General features: G+C 31.7%; 1 protein-coding gene and 1 long non-coding RNA gene across 2 annotated transcripts; both read left to right on the top strand.

Moving 5' to 3' along the window:
* Window positions 1-1654: 1654 nt before the first annotated feature.
* Window positions 1655-3913, top strand: LOC127718877 (uncharacterized). Its single transcript, XR_007989993.1, has 3 exons — window positions 1655-1795; window positions 3231-3387; window positions 3755-3913. It is a non-coding gene; the product is annotated as an uncharacterized LOC127718877 (long non-coding RNA).
* A 3497-nt stretch (window positions 3914-7410) lies between these two features.
* On the top strand, window positions 7411-10087 carry LOC127718811 (plexin-B-like). Its single transcript, XM_052224887.1, has 5 exons — window positions 7411-7871; window positions 8352-8499; window positions 8793-8924; window positions 9338-9421; window positions 9972-10087. Exons 1-5 carry the CDS (start codon window positions 7804-7806, stop codon window positions 10074-10076), a joined length of 537 nt encoding a protein of 178 aa, XP_052080847.1. The 5' UTR covers window positions 7411-7803; the 3' UTR covers window positions 10077-10087.
* Window positions 10088-15241: the final 5154 nt, after the last annotated feature.

Raw genomic sequence — 15241 nt, 5'->3', positions numbered from 1 at the left:
TATCAATTGGGAGATATATACTCCGTATGCAGGCGCTGCGGGAATGTTGCTACATAGAAAGAGGAGTGTTCAAAATTGCTCGCGGCGCTACAATGTTTGGTTTAAACTATAACATAAAGGGTTATATATGTATCTTTCGTTATATTGTTGTTAAATTTATACCGTAACCCGAGTTTACAATTGAAGTAACAGTTCCAATTTAATACTGTTTAAGTTTATCATATCTAGATGCACAATGATTATATTAGTTGTCTTGTTAGAAACTACCAACTAAATATCTAGCACTGATAAAAAAGAACGGTTTTTATACCAAAAACGGAAAAAAAGTTGTTATATCAATTAAAATTCAATTGAAAAACTACTCTGTTATCATGTTTATGAAATTCAGTGTTTCTCATTAAAAAAATATATAAATTTAACAAAATTAAGCTAGGACATAATATAATGATATTAGTAATAGTCCCAGAGTTGAGCAACTTTAATTAATAAATTGAAACAATGCATGTACATGAAAACATATACATTATTCAAGTAGATCAAGTATTAAATGCGCGTGGAAAGCGTTAATTTTTGCTTTTGGGATCAATATTCTTCTGAATAGGTGGACAGGGGGTACCCTTCTCCCACTTCCCGCCCCCTATCTCCCACCTCCCACTTTTAGAATCTTTTTTTCTCCCCCACCTATTTGTTGTCTCTCACCTCCCTCAAAAGCTGTCCACCCTTCTCTTCTGCCAGCTGCGCCATTCATGCGTTCGTAGTCATTGTCGTAAGAATCAGGATTTCGTTCATATTTGGCCCATTTCCGATGAATACTGTACAAATATTTCAATGGCCGACGAGAAAAATTACAAAAATAAACGATGTTTGAGACGCTATTTGGAAGGGAATATGACGTTTTTAATGCAATACATGGATTACAAATTTACTTAAGGCATCTTTCATTACGTTCTAATGAATTAACAAACTCTATTTGCCGACAGTTGGAATGATTTGAAGTAAGCTCTCGAGGGATATACAATAATAATATGGCTTTGAAATGACGATACTGACAGCTAAAAAAGGTCAGCAAAGTTAATTTTTATTTTCTTTCAAATCGAAGGTCCGTCGGGCGTAGCTAGTAACCAAAACGAAAGTCCAATTGCAATAGTGGAAGGTCACGAACCTCGGACCACCGCTAATTTGAACCCCTGGTCTACAAAAAAGGACATAGAAAATAGGCAATTTCATCTAAAGTCAACTTTGCCTAAGGAAATTGGAACCTACGTAATTTAATTTCTGAATTTATCAACGGTGAATTTTAGAATAATAATTTACAAATACTGTCAGTACCAAAGCATTACCTACTAAACATTGACAAAAAATGTATTGAATATTCAATTATCCACTATCAAATATGTAACATATTAATATATTATTGCAGGAATGTATTGTTTTAAGAATATTTATATTTTAAATATATTTAACTCGTGATTATATTATTTATGATTTCAATCAGAAGATCCAAACATGATAATTATAATCATTTCTACGTATATTTCATTAAGTTAAATTTTCAAAATTGAAATCTTAAAACGAAATCCAAAATATTTAACCTCAATTCCTTTTGTCATTTACATATGAATAATCGATTTGAATTACATAATTACAGTCACACAGCAGTATGCAACTGTTTATGTTATACAAAGCAGTACAGACAATTACAGAAATGGGGCCAATTGATGCACTAACTGGTAATTCAAAGAATACCATTGCAGAAGAGAAGCTATTGAAAATGCGGATCGAACATCAAAATCTTGTAAGAAAAATATCAATCAACCCGATAGTAATCCCTTTTTTTTTTATTTAATCCGCCAATGTTATTCGGATCGATCATAAAAGACTGAACACAGATTATTTTTATCAATGTTATGTGTTTCAGACATGTTTTATACGTTTCGGACATTTTAGATGGAATTAAATAACCGGTTTCAGAAAAAATTTGATAATAGAGCATGGTATTCATAGTTTTATGCACCATTAAACGGATTTAAAGCTATACAAACTACTTTTGTCCCAAGTCAGGAGCCTGTAATTCAGTGGTTGTCGTTTGTTGCTGTATATCATATTTGTTTTTCGTTCATTATTTTGTACATAAATCAGGCCATTAGTTTTCTCGTTTGAATTGTTTTACATTTGTCATTTCGGGGCCTTTGATAGTTGACTATGCGGTATGGGTTTTACTCATTGTTGAAGGCCGTACGGTGACCTATAGTTGTTAATGTCTGTGTCATTTGGTCTCTTGAAGAGAGTTGTCTCATTGGCATTCATACCACATCTTCTTATTTTTATATACTGAAGTCATTTGAAATATTATCATTAGTTCAGTTATAGACCGACAATCATTTAAAAAGACAGCAAGGGGCAAACAACAACTCGAAGAAAGAAAAACAACAGCACGAGCAAACAGATGAACAATCAAACTACAGCCAATTAAACACTGCCCAGGAAATTACATGATTGAGCTATACGGCCCTATTCCTCGCTTCCGGGTAAAAAAAACCTTATGAGTTTGAGTGCTTCAGAAGGGTCAAAACTTTCTGTTGTCAAACATCTGAATAAAAACGTTTCATGAACTTTGTAATATGAATTTAAATAAGAGTCGAATGAGGAACGTCAAAAATCGTACTAAGCATGAATAACATAAATAAACGCAAAGGAATTTCTCGTTCATTCATTTAATTTAGTACACAATTACCTAGCCTTTAATAGCCGATTATACTATGGTAAGGGTTTTCTCATTGTTGAATGCCGTATAATTGCTTACATCCACCTCTTTTGCACTTTGGTGGCTATTTGTCTCATTGGCAATCATACCATATCTCCTTATTTAGATATTGTTTAATTAATCTAAAAATATTGAACAGTTATTGAGTTGGATAAACCTTTATGGACTTTTACATTTTTAGTGAATCTGAAAAATCTTTGAAATTCTATTTAAAAGAAAATTCTTTGAAAATTTCTTGAAAATTTTATTTAATAAAACATTTCTTTATAACTTACTTGATTGTTTATGTTCTGAAGCATTGTCTTACTTCCAAAAAAGTAAGACTACATTAATTTTCCAATAAATAATTATCAATAAGCCAAATATTTCCTGTCCAATGAACGAGAATATAATATATGCTTTTAATGAAGGAGAACGGGTTTGGTTCAGCATATCATCATCAGGTGATAATGTATTTGTTTTTTAGACATTACAAATAGATTTGAATGGAAATAGTGACCAGCATTATCCTGTGAAAGTTCTTGACTGTGATACAATATCACAGGTCAAAAAGAAATGGTGTGCGCAGATTTATATAAACAAACCTGCTTCAGAAATACCGCACAATGATGAACTATATTTAGGTACGCAATTCTTATCTCAACTACAAAACATTTATGCATCAAGATTACAAATGTTCTAGGCATTGCAAAAAAAGTTAAATATACTAACAAAACTTTGAATGAACGACAAAGAAAAAATATTATTTTGGTGTTTAGGGATATTGCTCAGCCTCTTTTGATACTTTAATGAGAAATACATCATTTCCGCAAGCAAGTGTAGATTTAACATATACATATCAATGGTTAAAATTTAGTTCACTCATATATGTTGAAAATGTGCATTTCGTCACGGTCCTTTTCCTTTTAAATCCTATCACTTTACATAAATTAAGTATGTTACATTTGAGGCCCCACCGAAATACTCATTGTTTTTTTTTTCTAATAATAGAATGGCAAGAAGGAAGGGCAGGAAAACTTACACTGAATGATATTGACAACACCAGTGAAAAAAACAATGGACTGGTTTGTCTAAATACTTTGAAGCATTATATGGTGAACAACAACAGTAAAATGGCCCTTATGTACAAGCCTCATGTTGAAGAGGATGTCTATGGTAAATAGTTTTATAAATTTATACACTTTCAAACAATTTTTATTTCGTTTGCTTTAAAAAAAAATTCTGTTAAATTTTCCACATGTTCCATTCCTTTACCAATACTCTATTTATTGTTACAGTTGTTATTTTCTAATGTTCAAACAGCTATGTAGTAATGCGTCTTGAAATACTTGTACAAACTTATTGAGACCTCTTCAGACATGATTTTTTTAAAGAGCCTGAAAATTTAGATACGATCCCTTTAAAACATGTAAAACTTTACTTATCCTTTGAATAAATATTCTTCGAAGAAAGATTAGTTTATATATATTTTAGCAAAACTTAAAGGTTATCAATTTAACTTCTCAGTTTCATCTCTGAATATGATCTTTATTAATATAAATATTTATTATGTTCAATAAATTAGAAATAACTACATATGTATTGCTATAAAAGTACAAACACTAATGAGCCTTTATCCGTTTAATACTTGTACTTTATCATTGCACAAGATCATATTTAATCAGGTTGTTAATGACATCTTTACACCAAATCCGTATGATGTGTGCTAATTGTTATTCTAATCTGGGAAAACAGTCTTTAATTATTAGTTGACATTGGCTTCAACAATCTGTCATTACCAGCTAGTACTCTTGTATCGGTACTTTGTTTACTTTAACTTTTTGTAATTTGAATTTTTTGTTGTGCTTCGTGTTGATATAAGCCATCAGACATATGGTATTGTTGAAGGCCTATGTTTTAGTGAGCCTCTAGATGTCTTGTTTTTGGTCTATTTGCATTGGTTGGTTGCTGTTTCAGTGATGTATACCCTACATTTCCTTTTAGTCATACATTTATAGAAGAATCTGTTATTCATATAACTGATCAAAAGAAGATCTTTGAGGTTGTATTCTAGAACTGTATTAAAAGAGACTGAAACTACATCTACAAAGTCACAGGTACGTTTTGTACACACTTATTAATTTTGTGTACATTCAAACAAATTTATTTGACGATAAGACCGATACTGAAAACTTGGAACTTTTGTGGTTTATTTTCGATAATTTCGCAATTAAGATAAAATAGCGAAAATGTTGCTTCAGAGTGCAGAGAACCGTAGAATATAAGATGTAAAAACTATCGAGTTATCAAATATTACACCCTTTCTAACTGAATTTAACATTTAATTCGTATGTTGTGCTATTACATCATTATCCCAGATTAAGGTGAAGGTTCATGTATATGCTACCAGTCTTTAAAAGCCTGTGCAAAATCATGATTCATAAATTGATTGGCTGCTATTGGTTGATGTTCGCCAAATTTGTTTTTCGTTGATTGTTTGGCATGAATTTGGCATGAATCCAACAATTGGTTTTCCCTTTTGAATGTCTCAACCTTTGTCTTGCAGAATTCTTTTTAATCTTTCTATACAGTATGGATTTTGCTCATTGTTGAAGGTCGTATGGTGACCTATAATTTTATACATGCTCCTCAGTAAATTTCGAATATTTTTATTGTATAACTGAATAGCTAAAGACATGTGGCTAACTGCATGTATTATACCAGCTTGAACTGCAGTAAATATATGATTCGAAACATTATGTGCAATTTTATCAAATAATCTAAAATAACAATAAGAATACTGTAACACAGTTGAGTTCTATTTTTTGTATTACTAGTAAATTCGCAAGGACTCCGAACAGAAAGTGTTTCGTCAGAGGATATATCATTATTGGTGGCTGACAGTGGTGAAGGCGAGATGGTAGAAATACAAAAATGGCATTTGGTATATTAACTTCTCCAATTTTTTCAACACAAATCGTTATTCAATTCTATATGTTCATGCCTCCCTCAAGTACATGCAACAAATTTACATTCCGTAAAAAAGTTATTATGTGATCATAAACATATACATGCATTATATATTTGTTTTAAGGATGTTGATATTGCACGATAAGAGAGGCACTTGTTTGAAATGAATTTAAAGGTTCATTAATCATTAATTGAATAATTTTCATATACTAGTAACCTGACATAAATTAGATTGTTGCTTGATTACCGTAAGCATACACATCTTTTTTACTATGCTTAAAGAATATACGTGACTGCGTTGACAGTGTCATAGTAAAGACAATTGACAGGAAGGTATGAAATGCAATTCATTTTTAGTTTAACTCATTTGTTTTTGTTTCGGTATTTTTTTATGATGAATATATATCAGATCCAATATATTTTTTCTAAGGAAACATGTTCGGTAAGTACATTGAAATGCTGCTATATATTTAGTTTTAGAATATATACTATCACTTATGCTTACGAGAGATAGCTTGTACAATATTATATTCATGCACTTAACAATTTACCATTTCTAGATACTTCTAAGAGCATTTAACTTCAAAAACATAATTATATTTAAGTTCTGATTTTATACATTCAGTTATTGAGGTCTATTTTTTTGTTTTTTTGTTTTTTGCTATTTTAAGGGTCGTTTGTTTGCCTTCTCATTAACATATTAACCTAAACTATACAGTATGTTTTTGTTCATTGTTGAAGGTATACGATCTTTAATCACAAACAAGTTATTTGGACTTTAAGGATAGTGGTCTCATTGGCAATCCTGATTTTTATAAATAATTTGATTTACAAAGCAATCAATGAAAAGACAGTTAAAGCTACCTATGAATAATTATTCATAACACTTGACAATGTAATGAACTTAAATGCATAATTAGATCTTTGTTATGATACTTTTAATAAAATGTTTCATTGACTAACTCACGTCGTTTACTTGTGATGTCAACCCTGAGAACCAGTCTAGAAATAAATTGTCGCTATCATTACTTTCAACACACTCTTAGAGCGACGACAGTAATAAAGTAGCAAAAAGTTGAAATTAATTGTGTTATATGTCAAATGTTGTCGAATTAAAATGGTGAATATGCTTAAACAAACCTTTTGTATTTGCATTCACATACCATTTACACGTGCACGCAATGATATTGTCAGATAAATTAATGTTGCATTTTGTTTGAAAGGCTGCTGTTCTTTTATAATACTATCCATTTTACTGCAGACGTTGTTATAGTTTACTTTTTTTTAAATGTTTTAAAATTTATACAGCAGTTTGTGTTTAAATTGGACAATTGCCTCATTATCAAATTGTTGTTTGAAGAACCTACATTGTAAGTTTAATTAATGGGTTACAAATATGATAATGATATATCTGTTTGTAATCAAAATCTGTGTTTTTTTATGTTAATTAATAATAATATGTTTCAGTCGAACATACCAGATGACGTAAAGTCAAATAGAGAAGTTGACTATGGTGACATCTTTTTGAATAGATTATTTCATACAAAGGTAAGACATTTGCAAATTCTTTCGATTTCACAGTACCTAGTAAGCATATCAATTGGAGTTGTTATCAGTCGACTTCATTGAAACGAAAACAAGAGTTTTCGTTATCTTCTTGTTAAATATATTAATTTCGAGTGTAATTTTGTCGGTAAAGGAATGTACACATATCACAAATCCGGCTCACAAGTGCGTTTCTGTTTGCTATGTGGTCATCTAGAAAGTATGAAGATACCAAAGAGGTCTATACACACAAATATATCAATTAAAGAAAGACAACAAATGGAAAAAGGTGAAACAAAGAAACAATTTCAAATAAACACAATAAACACAAAACTAAATATTGCGTAACCTAGTGTTGTGTCAGTATAGTAGCCAGCTCAAGTGATTATTTATAATTGCATTGTCGATTGTACTTTTACGAAAAAGATAATGGAATATATAAATATATCTATCTTCAGCTGCTCCTTGCCGAATACATTGATTCTACTTTTGAGGGATTAATAGACCCGCCTTCACTATCCATTTCAATTCGTTACTTCCTTTGCATGTTAGATAAATTTGGAAAAGACTATAATATTGAGCCAGAAGTACTGGAATCATGGAAAAATGAGTGGTAGGTTTTTTCTTATATTCATTAACACATGTAACAGGAATATTACTATTCAACCTGTGATTTTACATTCAAATGCTAAATGCTTAGAGTTATCTGTTTCAATTTTGTTCTTGCATCTGTACATAAAACCCCTAATGTTGTCTTCAGTTGTTAACTAATTGTATTATATTATCATTTCTACGGTTTCGTCTCTTTCCAGTTAACCATATGTATTGCTTTACTCGTGTGTATCCTCACAGTTACATGATATTGAAATGGTACTTTAACACTTGTTTTAACCTTTACATGAAACTTATAATATGGGAGGGGGCGGATTTACAGTGTTTATAAAAATAAGAAGATAATTGGTATAATTGCAAATGAGAAAACTCTCCACCAGAGACCAACTGACATACATGTAGATGTTAATAATTATAGGTTACCGTATTTATATCAATAATGATTGGTATTGTATACTCACGTGTGTATACTAAATTTCAGTTATGCGACACGAATTTGGGCTCCTTTGATTGGTAAACCAGATATACTGTTTGATGTAAATGTACCTGGTCATGTAGGGTCATGCTTGGACATTTTGAGACAAGTGTTTGTTGAAATGTTTACGCAAACAGCTCATAAAGTGAACAAGGTCAGAATTATGGTATACTCATCGTCAGGTATTGTATTGTTTGAGCGATTTTTTTTTTTTTTTTTTTAGTTTTCAGTAAATAGTTATATTTACATTGTAATCTGAAAAAAAATGGTATATTCTGAGAAGATTTGAACACCATGTTTCTTCATATTTCAATACTATAAAAAGATGAAAAAGTTAGTTTTTTTTTGCAAATTTATTCAGGTAGAATTTCGTTTCTGAATTTCTTATTTAAATGCATATAATAGAAGTAATCAGAATCGATTTGTTTTTCTTCTTTAAATCACCAGGAGTCACCACCACAGAAACTGTTATTCCATAAAGATATACCAAGATACAGAAAACTCATCGGGACATTCTTTAAACGTGTAGAACCAGTCAATGATCAGGATTTTTGGAGTGAAATAGACGAAATATCAAATGTAAATAGTATTAATTCCTTTTATTTCAAATGCAGTAGATTTAAATTTATAATTAAACCTCATCTGCGAAAGGAAGTACGCAAGAATAAAATTGCTTTGTATTTTGAGATGTACCAACATTGTAAATATATAAATTCGTTCATGGAAGTGTCAATATTTGAGTACGTAACTTTAGAATAGTTTAAGAAAATAAAATTCAAAAATTATAAGAATGCATGTACAATTTCTATAAAAATTGATAAGAAAAGGAATCATACTATTACCTACTGAATGTTTTGTGATATTGGGATCGGTTATTTTGTATAAGAGCTGAGTTACCATACTCCTCTTTTTATGAAATATGTATGTGAAAATCTCATAAAAGATATGTAGCATACCATTGTCTTAAATTAAATGAAAACATTTAATTCTAGAGACAGAATGCAACACTGAATTTCAGCAGACAATCAACTTTTCATCAGCTTTATAATTTGTTTATTGGAAAGTACAGCAGTGAAGTAAGCAATCTTAGTTTAACTTTATAAATAGAAATAATGAATCCAAAGTAAGTATATAAAACGGTATACATACGTACAGGATCTCTTGGTGATTTCATGGCAACGTCATAAGAGATGTAGATATGAACTAAGGCTCAGACGTCAGATCTTTGACATGATATCAAACTTTGATCCAACACTGGAATGAATGATTTATTATATATACATGTATCTGTTACTATCATTGTCAATGACAGTGATTTTATTCTTTCTTGTTGAACATGTAAAATTTAATCTTCTATCATATGCATATTTTCTAATATTCTTATTTTCTCTCAAATCCATGCCATGCACTATTTGGCAAAATGTCAAAACATTTTATATTTATGATGATGCAAACTTGTTAGGCATTCATGTAGTGCTGTTTTTTTATTAATATGTATTATGACGTCAGTATATATCACACGTTTTTTGCAAAAGATTCTTAGAAATTCCTTTCAAATTTGATATCAAATTTTTCTGAGGATATTAATAAGACTTTTTCTAAAACTTTATATACTTTTTGTTTTAGATACTTGATGATTTAAAAGACATGGAAGAAAGTAAAGACCTACAATTTGCAAATAAACTCGAAGAAGTCCTAGATTTAATGGAGGAATTTTCAAATGACTCTTAAATGAAGACGTGCTTCAAATGACATAGAAACTGTGAATTAAGGACTTTTTTACAGAGTTATAACTTCTGTTGGTGACACTGAATCTGTGACTTTTGCAACTAAACATTATGAAATTATAGATTTGGTGAAGGAATCATACATTTTTTGTTATATGAATGTACTTTGATTATGAATTTACTTAAAAGCAAAAACCAACGTGTGTAGTAAATGAAGATAATATAAAAAGTTATATTATAAATCTTTATCTAAATACAGTTCGTATTAATTTTCTTTTAATTTTTTTATTCATTTTTAATATTTTTTAACTGTCAGAAACTTTTTTCCTATTATGTAATACATATATATATATCTTGTTTAGAGTCATCAGAAATGATTTATTTGTTATCCTATTTGCATATATGTTTTGCTATTTCGCTTATTATGATACAGATAATTTATTTCTTATTATATCATATAGTTTTTTGACATTTCAGTAATATGTAAACGTTCGTGCGTCTGGCATACAACATTTAAAGCCTGGTATATATGATGAGTTTATTCATTTATCGAGAATTTTGGCTTCTTTTTTGAGAAATCATTATCTACATAGTCTTTTAGTTGGGATGATTAGAAATTGAAACGGACATCAATACAAAGGGTTTTTTTTTTGCACTTCTTCCTGACCAGACTCAAATTAAGTTACACGTGCCCTTACAGTTGTACTTAATTGAAAATTTTTAAATATATTTTTCTTTTGGAAAGGTAAGATTTAGACAATGAAAATAATAATTGTATTTTTTTTTTTTTCTTTTTTTTTCTTTTTTAACAATTCTAAAAAATGAGTTCGTGTCCAAAAGACTGATACATTATATGCCTAATTCTGTCATGATGACTATTTGTAAGTATCTATTTTGATTGTGTTATAACAGACCTAGTATGCTTTGGTACTAAATTTTGAAATGCACATTATACTTTATATTATACTTTGCATTTATGTATTGCGACAATATACATGCGTTATCCATACTACAATATAAAATTTTCGTCAAATTATCTCAGAAAATAATAAAGCTGTTTTGCTTTCTGTAAACTTGTCATTACAGAAAACTGAACTAAAGGGCTATATTTCCCCGATTAATCTTGACTACTGTTGTAAAATTATTCGAGATCTACACGTTTATGTGCGTTATGACAATATAAAGTTTAAATAGATTCAAAATGCCCCGTGAAGATCCATAGCTAGCTGCCAGATACTTACTCTGAGACTCAACACGTTGTCGTCAGTTTCTTTAAACTGCCCTTGTTTTTTAGCAGTAGCGTTCTCGTGTATAGTGCGTGTGGTCGTGAGTTTGATCATTAGAAGGGTTATAGCGTACTTCTTTGTATCGATCTGACGAGTTAAGCCCTTTTCAACTGATCTTTATAGTTTGTTCTTATGTTGTACTGTTTCACCACTGTCCCATGTTAGAGGGTTGGCGCGCCTTCAAACTAGTTTAACCCCGTCACATTCTGTATGTGCTTGTCCCAAGTCAGGGGCCTGTACTTCAGTGATTGTCGTTTGTTGCTGTATAACATACATGTATTTGTTTTACGTACATTATTTTGTACATAAATCAGGCCGTTACTTTTCTCGTTTGAATTGTTTTACATTTGTCATTTTGGGGCCTTAATAGCTGACTATGCGGCAAGGGTTTTACTCATTGGTGAAGGCCGTACGTTGACCTGTAGTTGTTAATTTCTGTGTCATTTGGTCTCTTGTGGAGAGTTGTCTCATTGGCAATCATACTACATCTTCTTTTTTTTTATTACTAGACATTTGTAGTTGTTTTGGCAAACATGTGGTGTTAAAGAGCAAGAGTAACTGGCCTTTGTTAGTCTTGTATGTTTTTTAATTTTAGTTCATTTATATGTTTTGGAGTTTAGTGTGACGTCCTTTTTCACTGAACTAGCACACAATTTTATTTGAGGACCACCTCCGGGTGCGGGATTTTCTCGCTGCATTGAAGACCCATTGGTAGCCTTCGGCTGTTGTCTGCTCATTGGTCGGGTTGTTGTCTCTTTGGCATATTCCCCATTTCCATTTTCAATTTTATGTCCACTGAAATATTGAGGAAATAGAAAATTCCTCAGTCTAATATAAAAAAGAAGATGTGGCAGGCATAAACATGTTTGCGGTCGCCCAAATCTTCCTTAAACTGGTAGAGTGATGTAACAGCATAACATAAGAAAACTATAAACATCTGTTGGAAAAGGCCTGACTCATTAGATCGACACAAATCACAAAATCAACTTATTAACATCCTAATGATATCAAGTACCGATATAAAAGTACTCGTTATTACTGAAATCTAGCTCAAAGCCAATCACAACTAATAAATAAATCATGTTTTCCAGAAATAAATATTAATCAGTACACATCCAAGAATTTAGTGTAAAGACTTCATAAACAGTTTGAGAAAAACTAACTTTGTGCAATGCCAAAGTATGAATATCGACATGATATATGACCATAAGTATTTATAACTATATAGCAATTTAGTACTGTTTTAATTTATAAATAACACAACCGTATCAATGGGCGTGATAAACTAACTAATATGTCCAACTTTTTATCCGTAACAATCTAGACACAATGTCAATAGTTCTAACAGCAATACCAAGACCAAATATTAAGATGTTATAAAATGGAACCACCTGAATGAAGTTTCCGAATTTTATACGGGACAAGAACATTAAACTGGGTTAAAAACGTTTATATGGAAAGCCTCATCTGTCATATATTTGAGATTTACAAAACGGTATGCTGAAGCTTAAAATGTAAAGTTAAGACCGCGTGATGTTGAATTGAGTCATCAAAATGCTAACTCTAAATTACAATATGCTAAGTTGAATCTGCGCAATGACTTGCAATGACAAGTGCTTTAGTCGTGATAGTATAATGATAAGTCACGATGTTGTGATGATATGCCAAACACACGTAACGTTGGGTTTAAAGTACATCATGTGAAGTTGACGTTGCATGATGTTAGTTGCATATGGATACTGCTCAGTCATCCACTTCGATAGCTATGATAACAAATAAAATGAATCGCTAAAATGTATGGTGCTGACTTGTTATTTATAAATGTTGAGCTGAGATAGTACGATGTTATATCATTGTGATATTACGATAGGTCTATCATGCAACCTGTTGATTTAAAACACCTTACAAACCTGCTCGTGCATTTTTCATTGTTATTCAACGCAAAATAATTATCTAAGATACCTGTGACGATCTCATTTCACAAAGGATTTCTATTGTCTCCTTATTGTACCTCGAACTTAAATACCCGGTGTAGGTCTTTAAGTTGTGGTTCAATTTACTAAAAGTTAATAGGGCATGACTAATTAGATACGCCCTCTTAAAATCAGGGGGTCCGAAATAGGATCGGGAAATAACACCCAGCAAAATACCATAATTTACATTTTAGAAAATTTTTGATTCAAAGTGCTTTTGGTTGCTTTAATATCTCCATTCAATAATCAATCGGTGGAAATACTAACCTGTCCCGAACCGAGAGATGTTGGCTGCAATAGTAATTTATTTACATAAAAAAGTCCATATCTCATTTATTTATAGTGGCCGTTATTGTTTGTTAATTCATGACGTTTTGTTTTTTGGCATTCGTCTACCGTGTAGAAAAAAGAGAGAAGGAGGGCTAATAGCTTAGCTTACGACTTCGATCATGATTCAACTGTATTCTATTACGGCATACGTTTTACTTCTAGCGAACGCTCTGCCTTATTGTAAAAAGTGCCACTTTAAAATTGTAATCATTTGCCTCATGTTGATCCACTTTGCATCTCGTCGTAAAAATGCATGACAATTTTGCCACTGGACATAAAAGAAGCAATTAATTTATCAGCTTCATTTAGTGACGTATAATCATTTGGTTTCAGTAAACAATCGTCACCAAAGGGCGACTGGGGACCGGCAGTAAAACGCTTGCCAAAGTGGGGCGTCCATTTTGCTGTGCGGGATGTATCAAGTTTGCAACCATGTCCGGTCAGATTGGGGACGTTAAATCCGATGCCTCGTGTACAGAAAGTGCCACGCTCTTTGCACGTTAAGAACCCTTGCAACAACTCTTTGAGGGGTCCGTAGATGGCCTGTTGCAAGGCAAAATTTCTGTCCCTATCCAATATATCCTCATTGTCCATTGGCAGTCCAAATTTCCCCGACCATTATCCCAGATGGCCTCTATTATTACAAAACCTACCTATTGTATTTATTGTTTACTTGTTTTCGTCCTGAAAATTCATGAAATATTTGCCACCGGACGTTAATAAGCAACCAACAATCAATAAATCAATAAATAATCGTCTCAAACAGTTTTCCAATTTTTAAATTTCATTTTTATTGAAGTATGAATTCTTCCATCATTTTTCTCTTTGCATTTAATCTTTTTTTTAAACATTACAAAAACGTCGTCGTGGTATACATCAGGGTTTACATTGTATCCTTTAGCAAAACCATAGGCGGATCCAGGAGGGCCCGGGCCCCCCTTTTCGTGGGAAAAATTTGGTTGATTATATAGGAAATCACTGAAGCATGACTGGAGCGGGCCCCCCTTAGGTCAGTCAGCGCCCCCCCTCCCCTCCCCCCCCCCCCCCCTTATGAAAAGTTCTGGATCCGCCACTGAAAACTAATAGTAGAGGGGATAAGAACAGAAAAAAAAAACGATTTTCATTGAGTGCCAATAACTCATATATTGAAGCGAACAATGACGGCTGTCTCGTCTACGTGTCAACATTTGCTGTTTCAAGTTTGTTTATATCTCAGACTGGTATAATAATTGACATAAAAGCAAAAATGGATTAAAAATGTTGACAACAATTCATTAAAGGATTCAACTTATTTTGGGCGTTGCATTTATTTATTTTTTAGATATTGTTTTGCTAATCGGTTTCGTTATATTTTTTTTTTCATCTACAATTGTCCTAGCAAAAGTCGCAAAAATGTGTTAAAATCAGCCATGCGACTTATTTGAAAAGATTTAGCTAACCTTTCTTGTTGATTACACATTTCGATCATTCAACTCGTGCGCAGATCGTTTTCCCCCCTAATGTTTTTTAACGTATAGATAGCGTGAATTTCTCACTACACCAGGAATCGGATATACATTCCTATTTCGATGGGACAAAAC

The sequence above is a fragment of the Mytilus californianus genome, unplaced genomic scaffold (genome assembly GCF_021869535.1).
Source record: "Mytilus californianus isolate M0D057914Y unplaced genomic scaffold, xbMytCali1.0.p SCAF_1, whole genome shotgun sequence".
Taxonomy (NCBI): domain Eukaryota; kingdom Metazoa; phylum Mollusca; class Bivalvia; order Mytilida; family Mytilidae; genus Mytilus; species Mytilus californianus.
Note: the sequence above shows the minus strand (reverse complement) of the source record. Positions and strands in the feature narration are given on the sequence as shown.

What these genes read in the sequence shown, in the direction of transcription:
- LOC127718811 (XM_052224887.1), top strand. Translation starts at nt 7,804, where the DNA reads ATGTTAGATAAATTTGGAAAAGACTATAATATTGAGCCAGAAGTACTG. An exon ending in CAGCTCATAAAGTGAACAAG is followed by an intron (nt 8,500 to 8,792) that starts GTCAGAATTATG and finishes TTAAATCACCAG; the next exon opens with GAGTCACCACCACAGAAACT. An exon ending in TTGGAAAGTACAGCAGTGAA is followed by an intron (nt 9,422 to 9,971) that starts GTAAGCAATCTT and finishes TTTTTGTTTTAG; the next exon opens with ATACTTGATGATTTAAAAGA.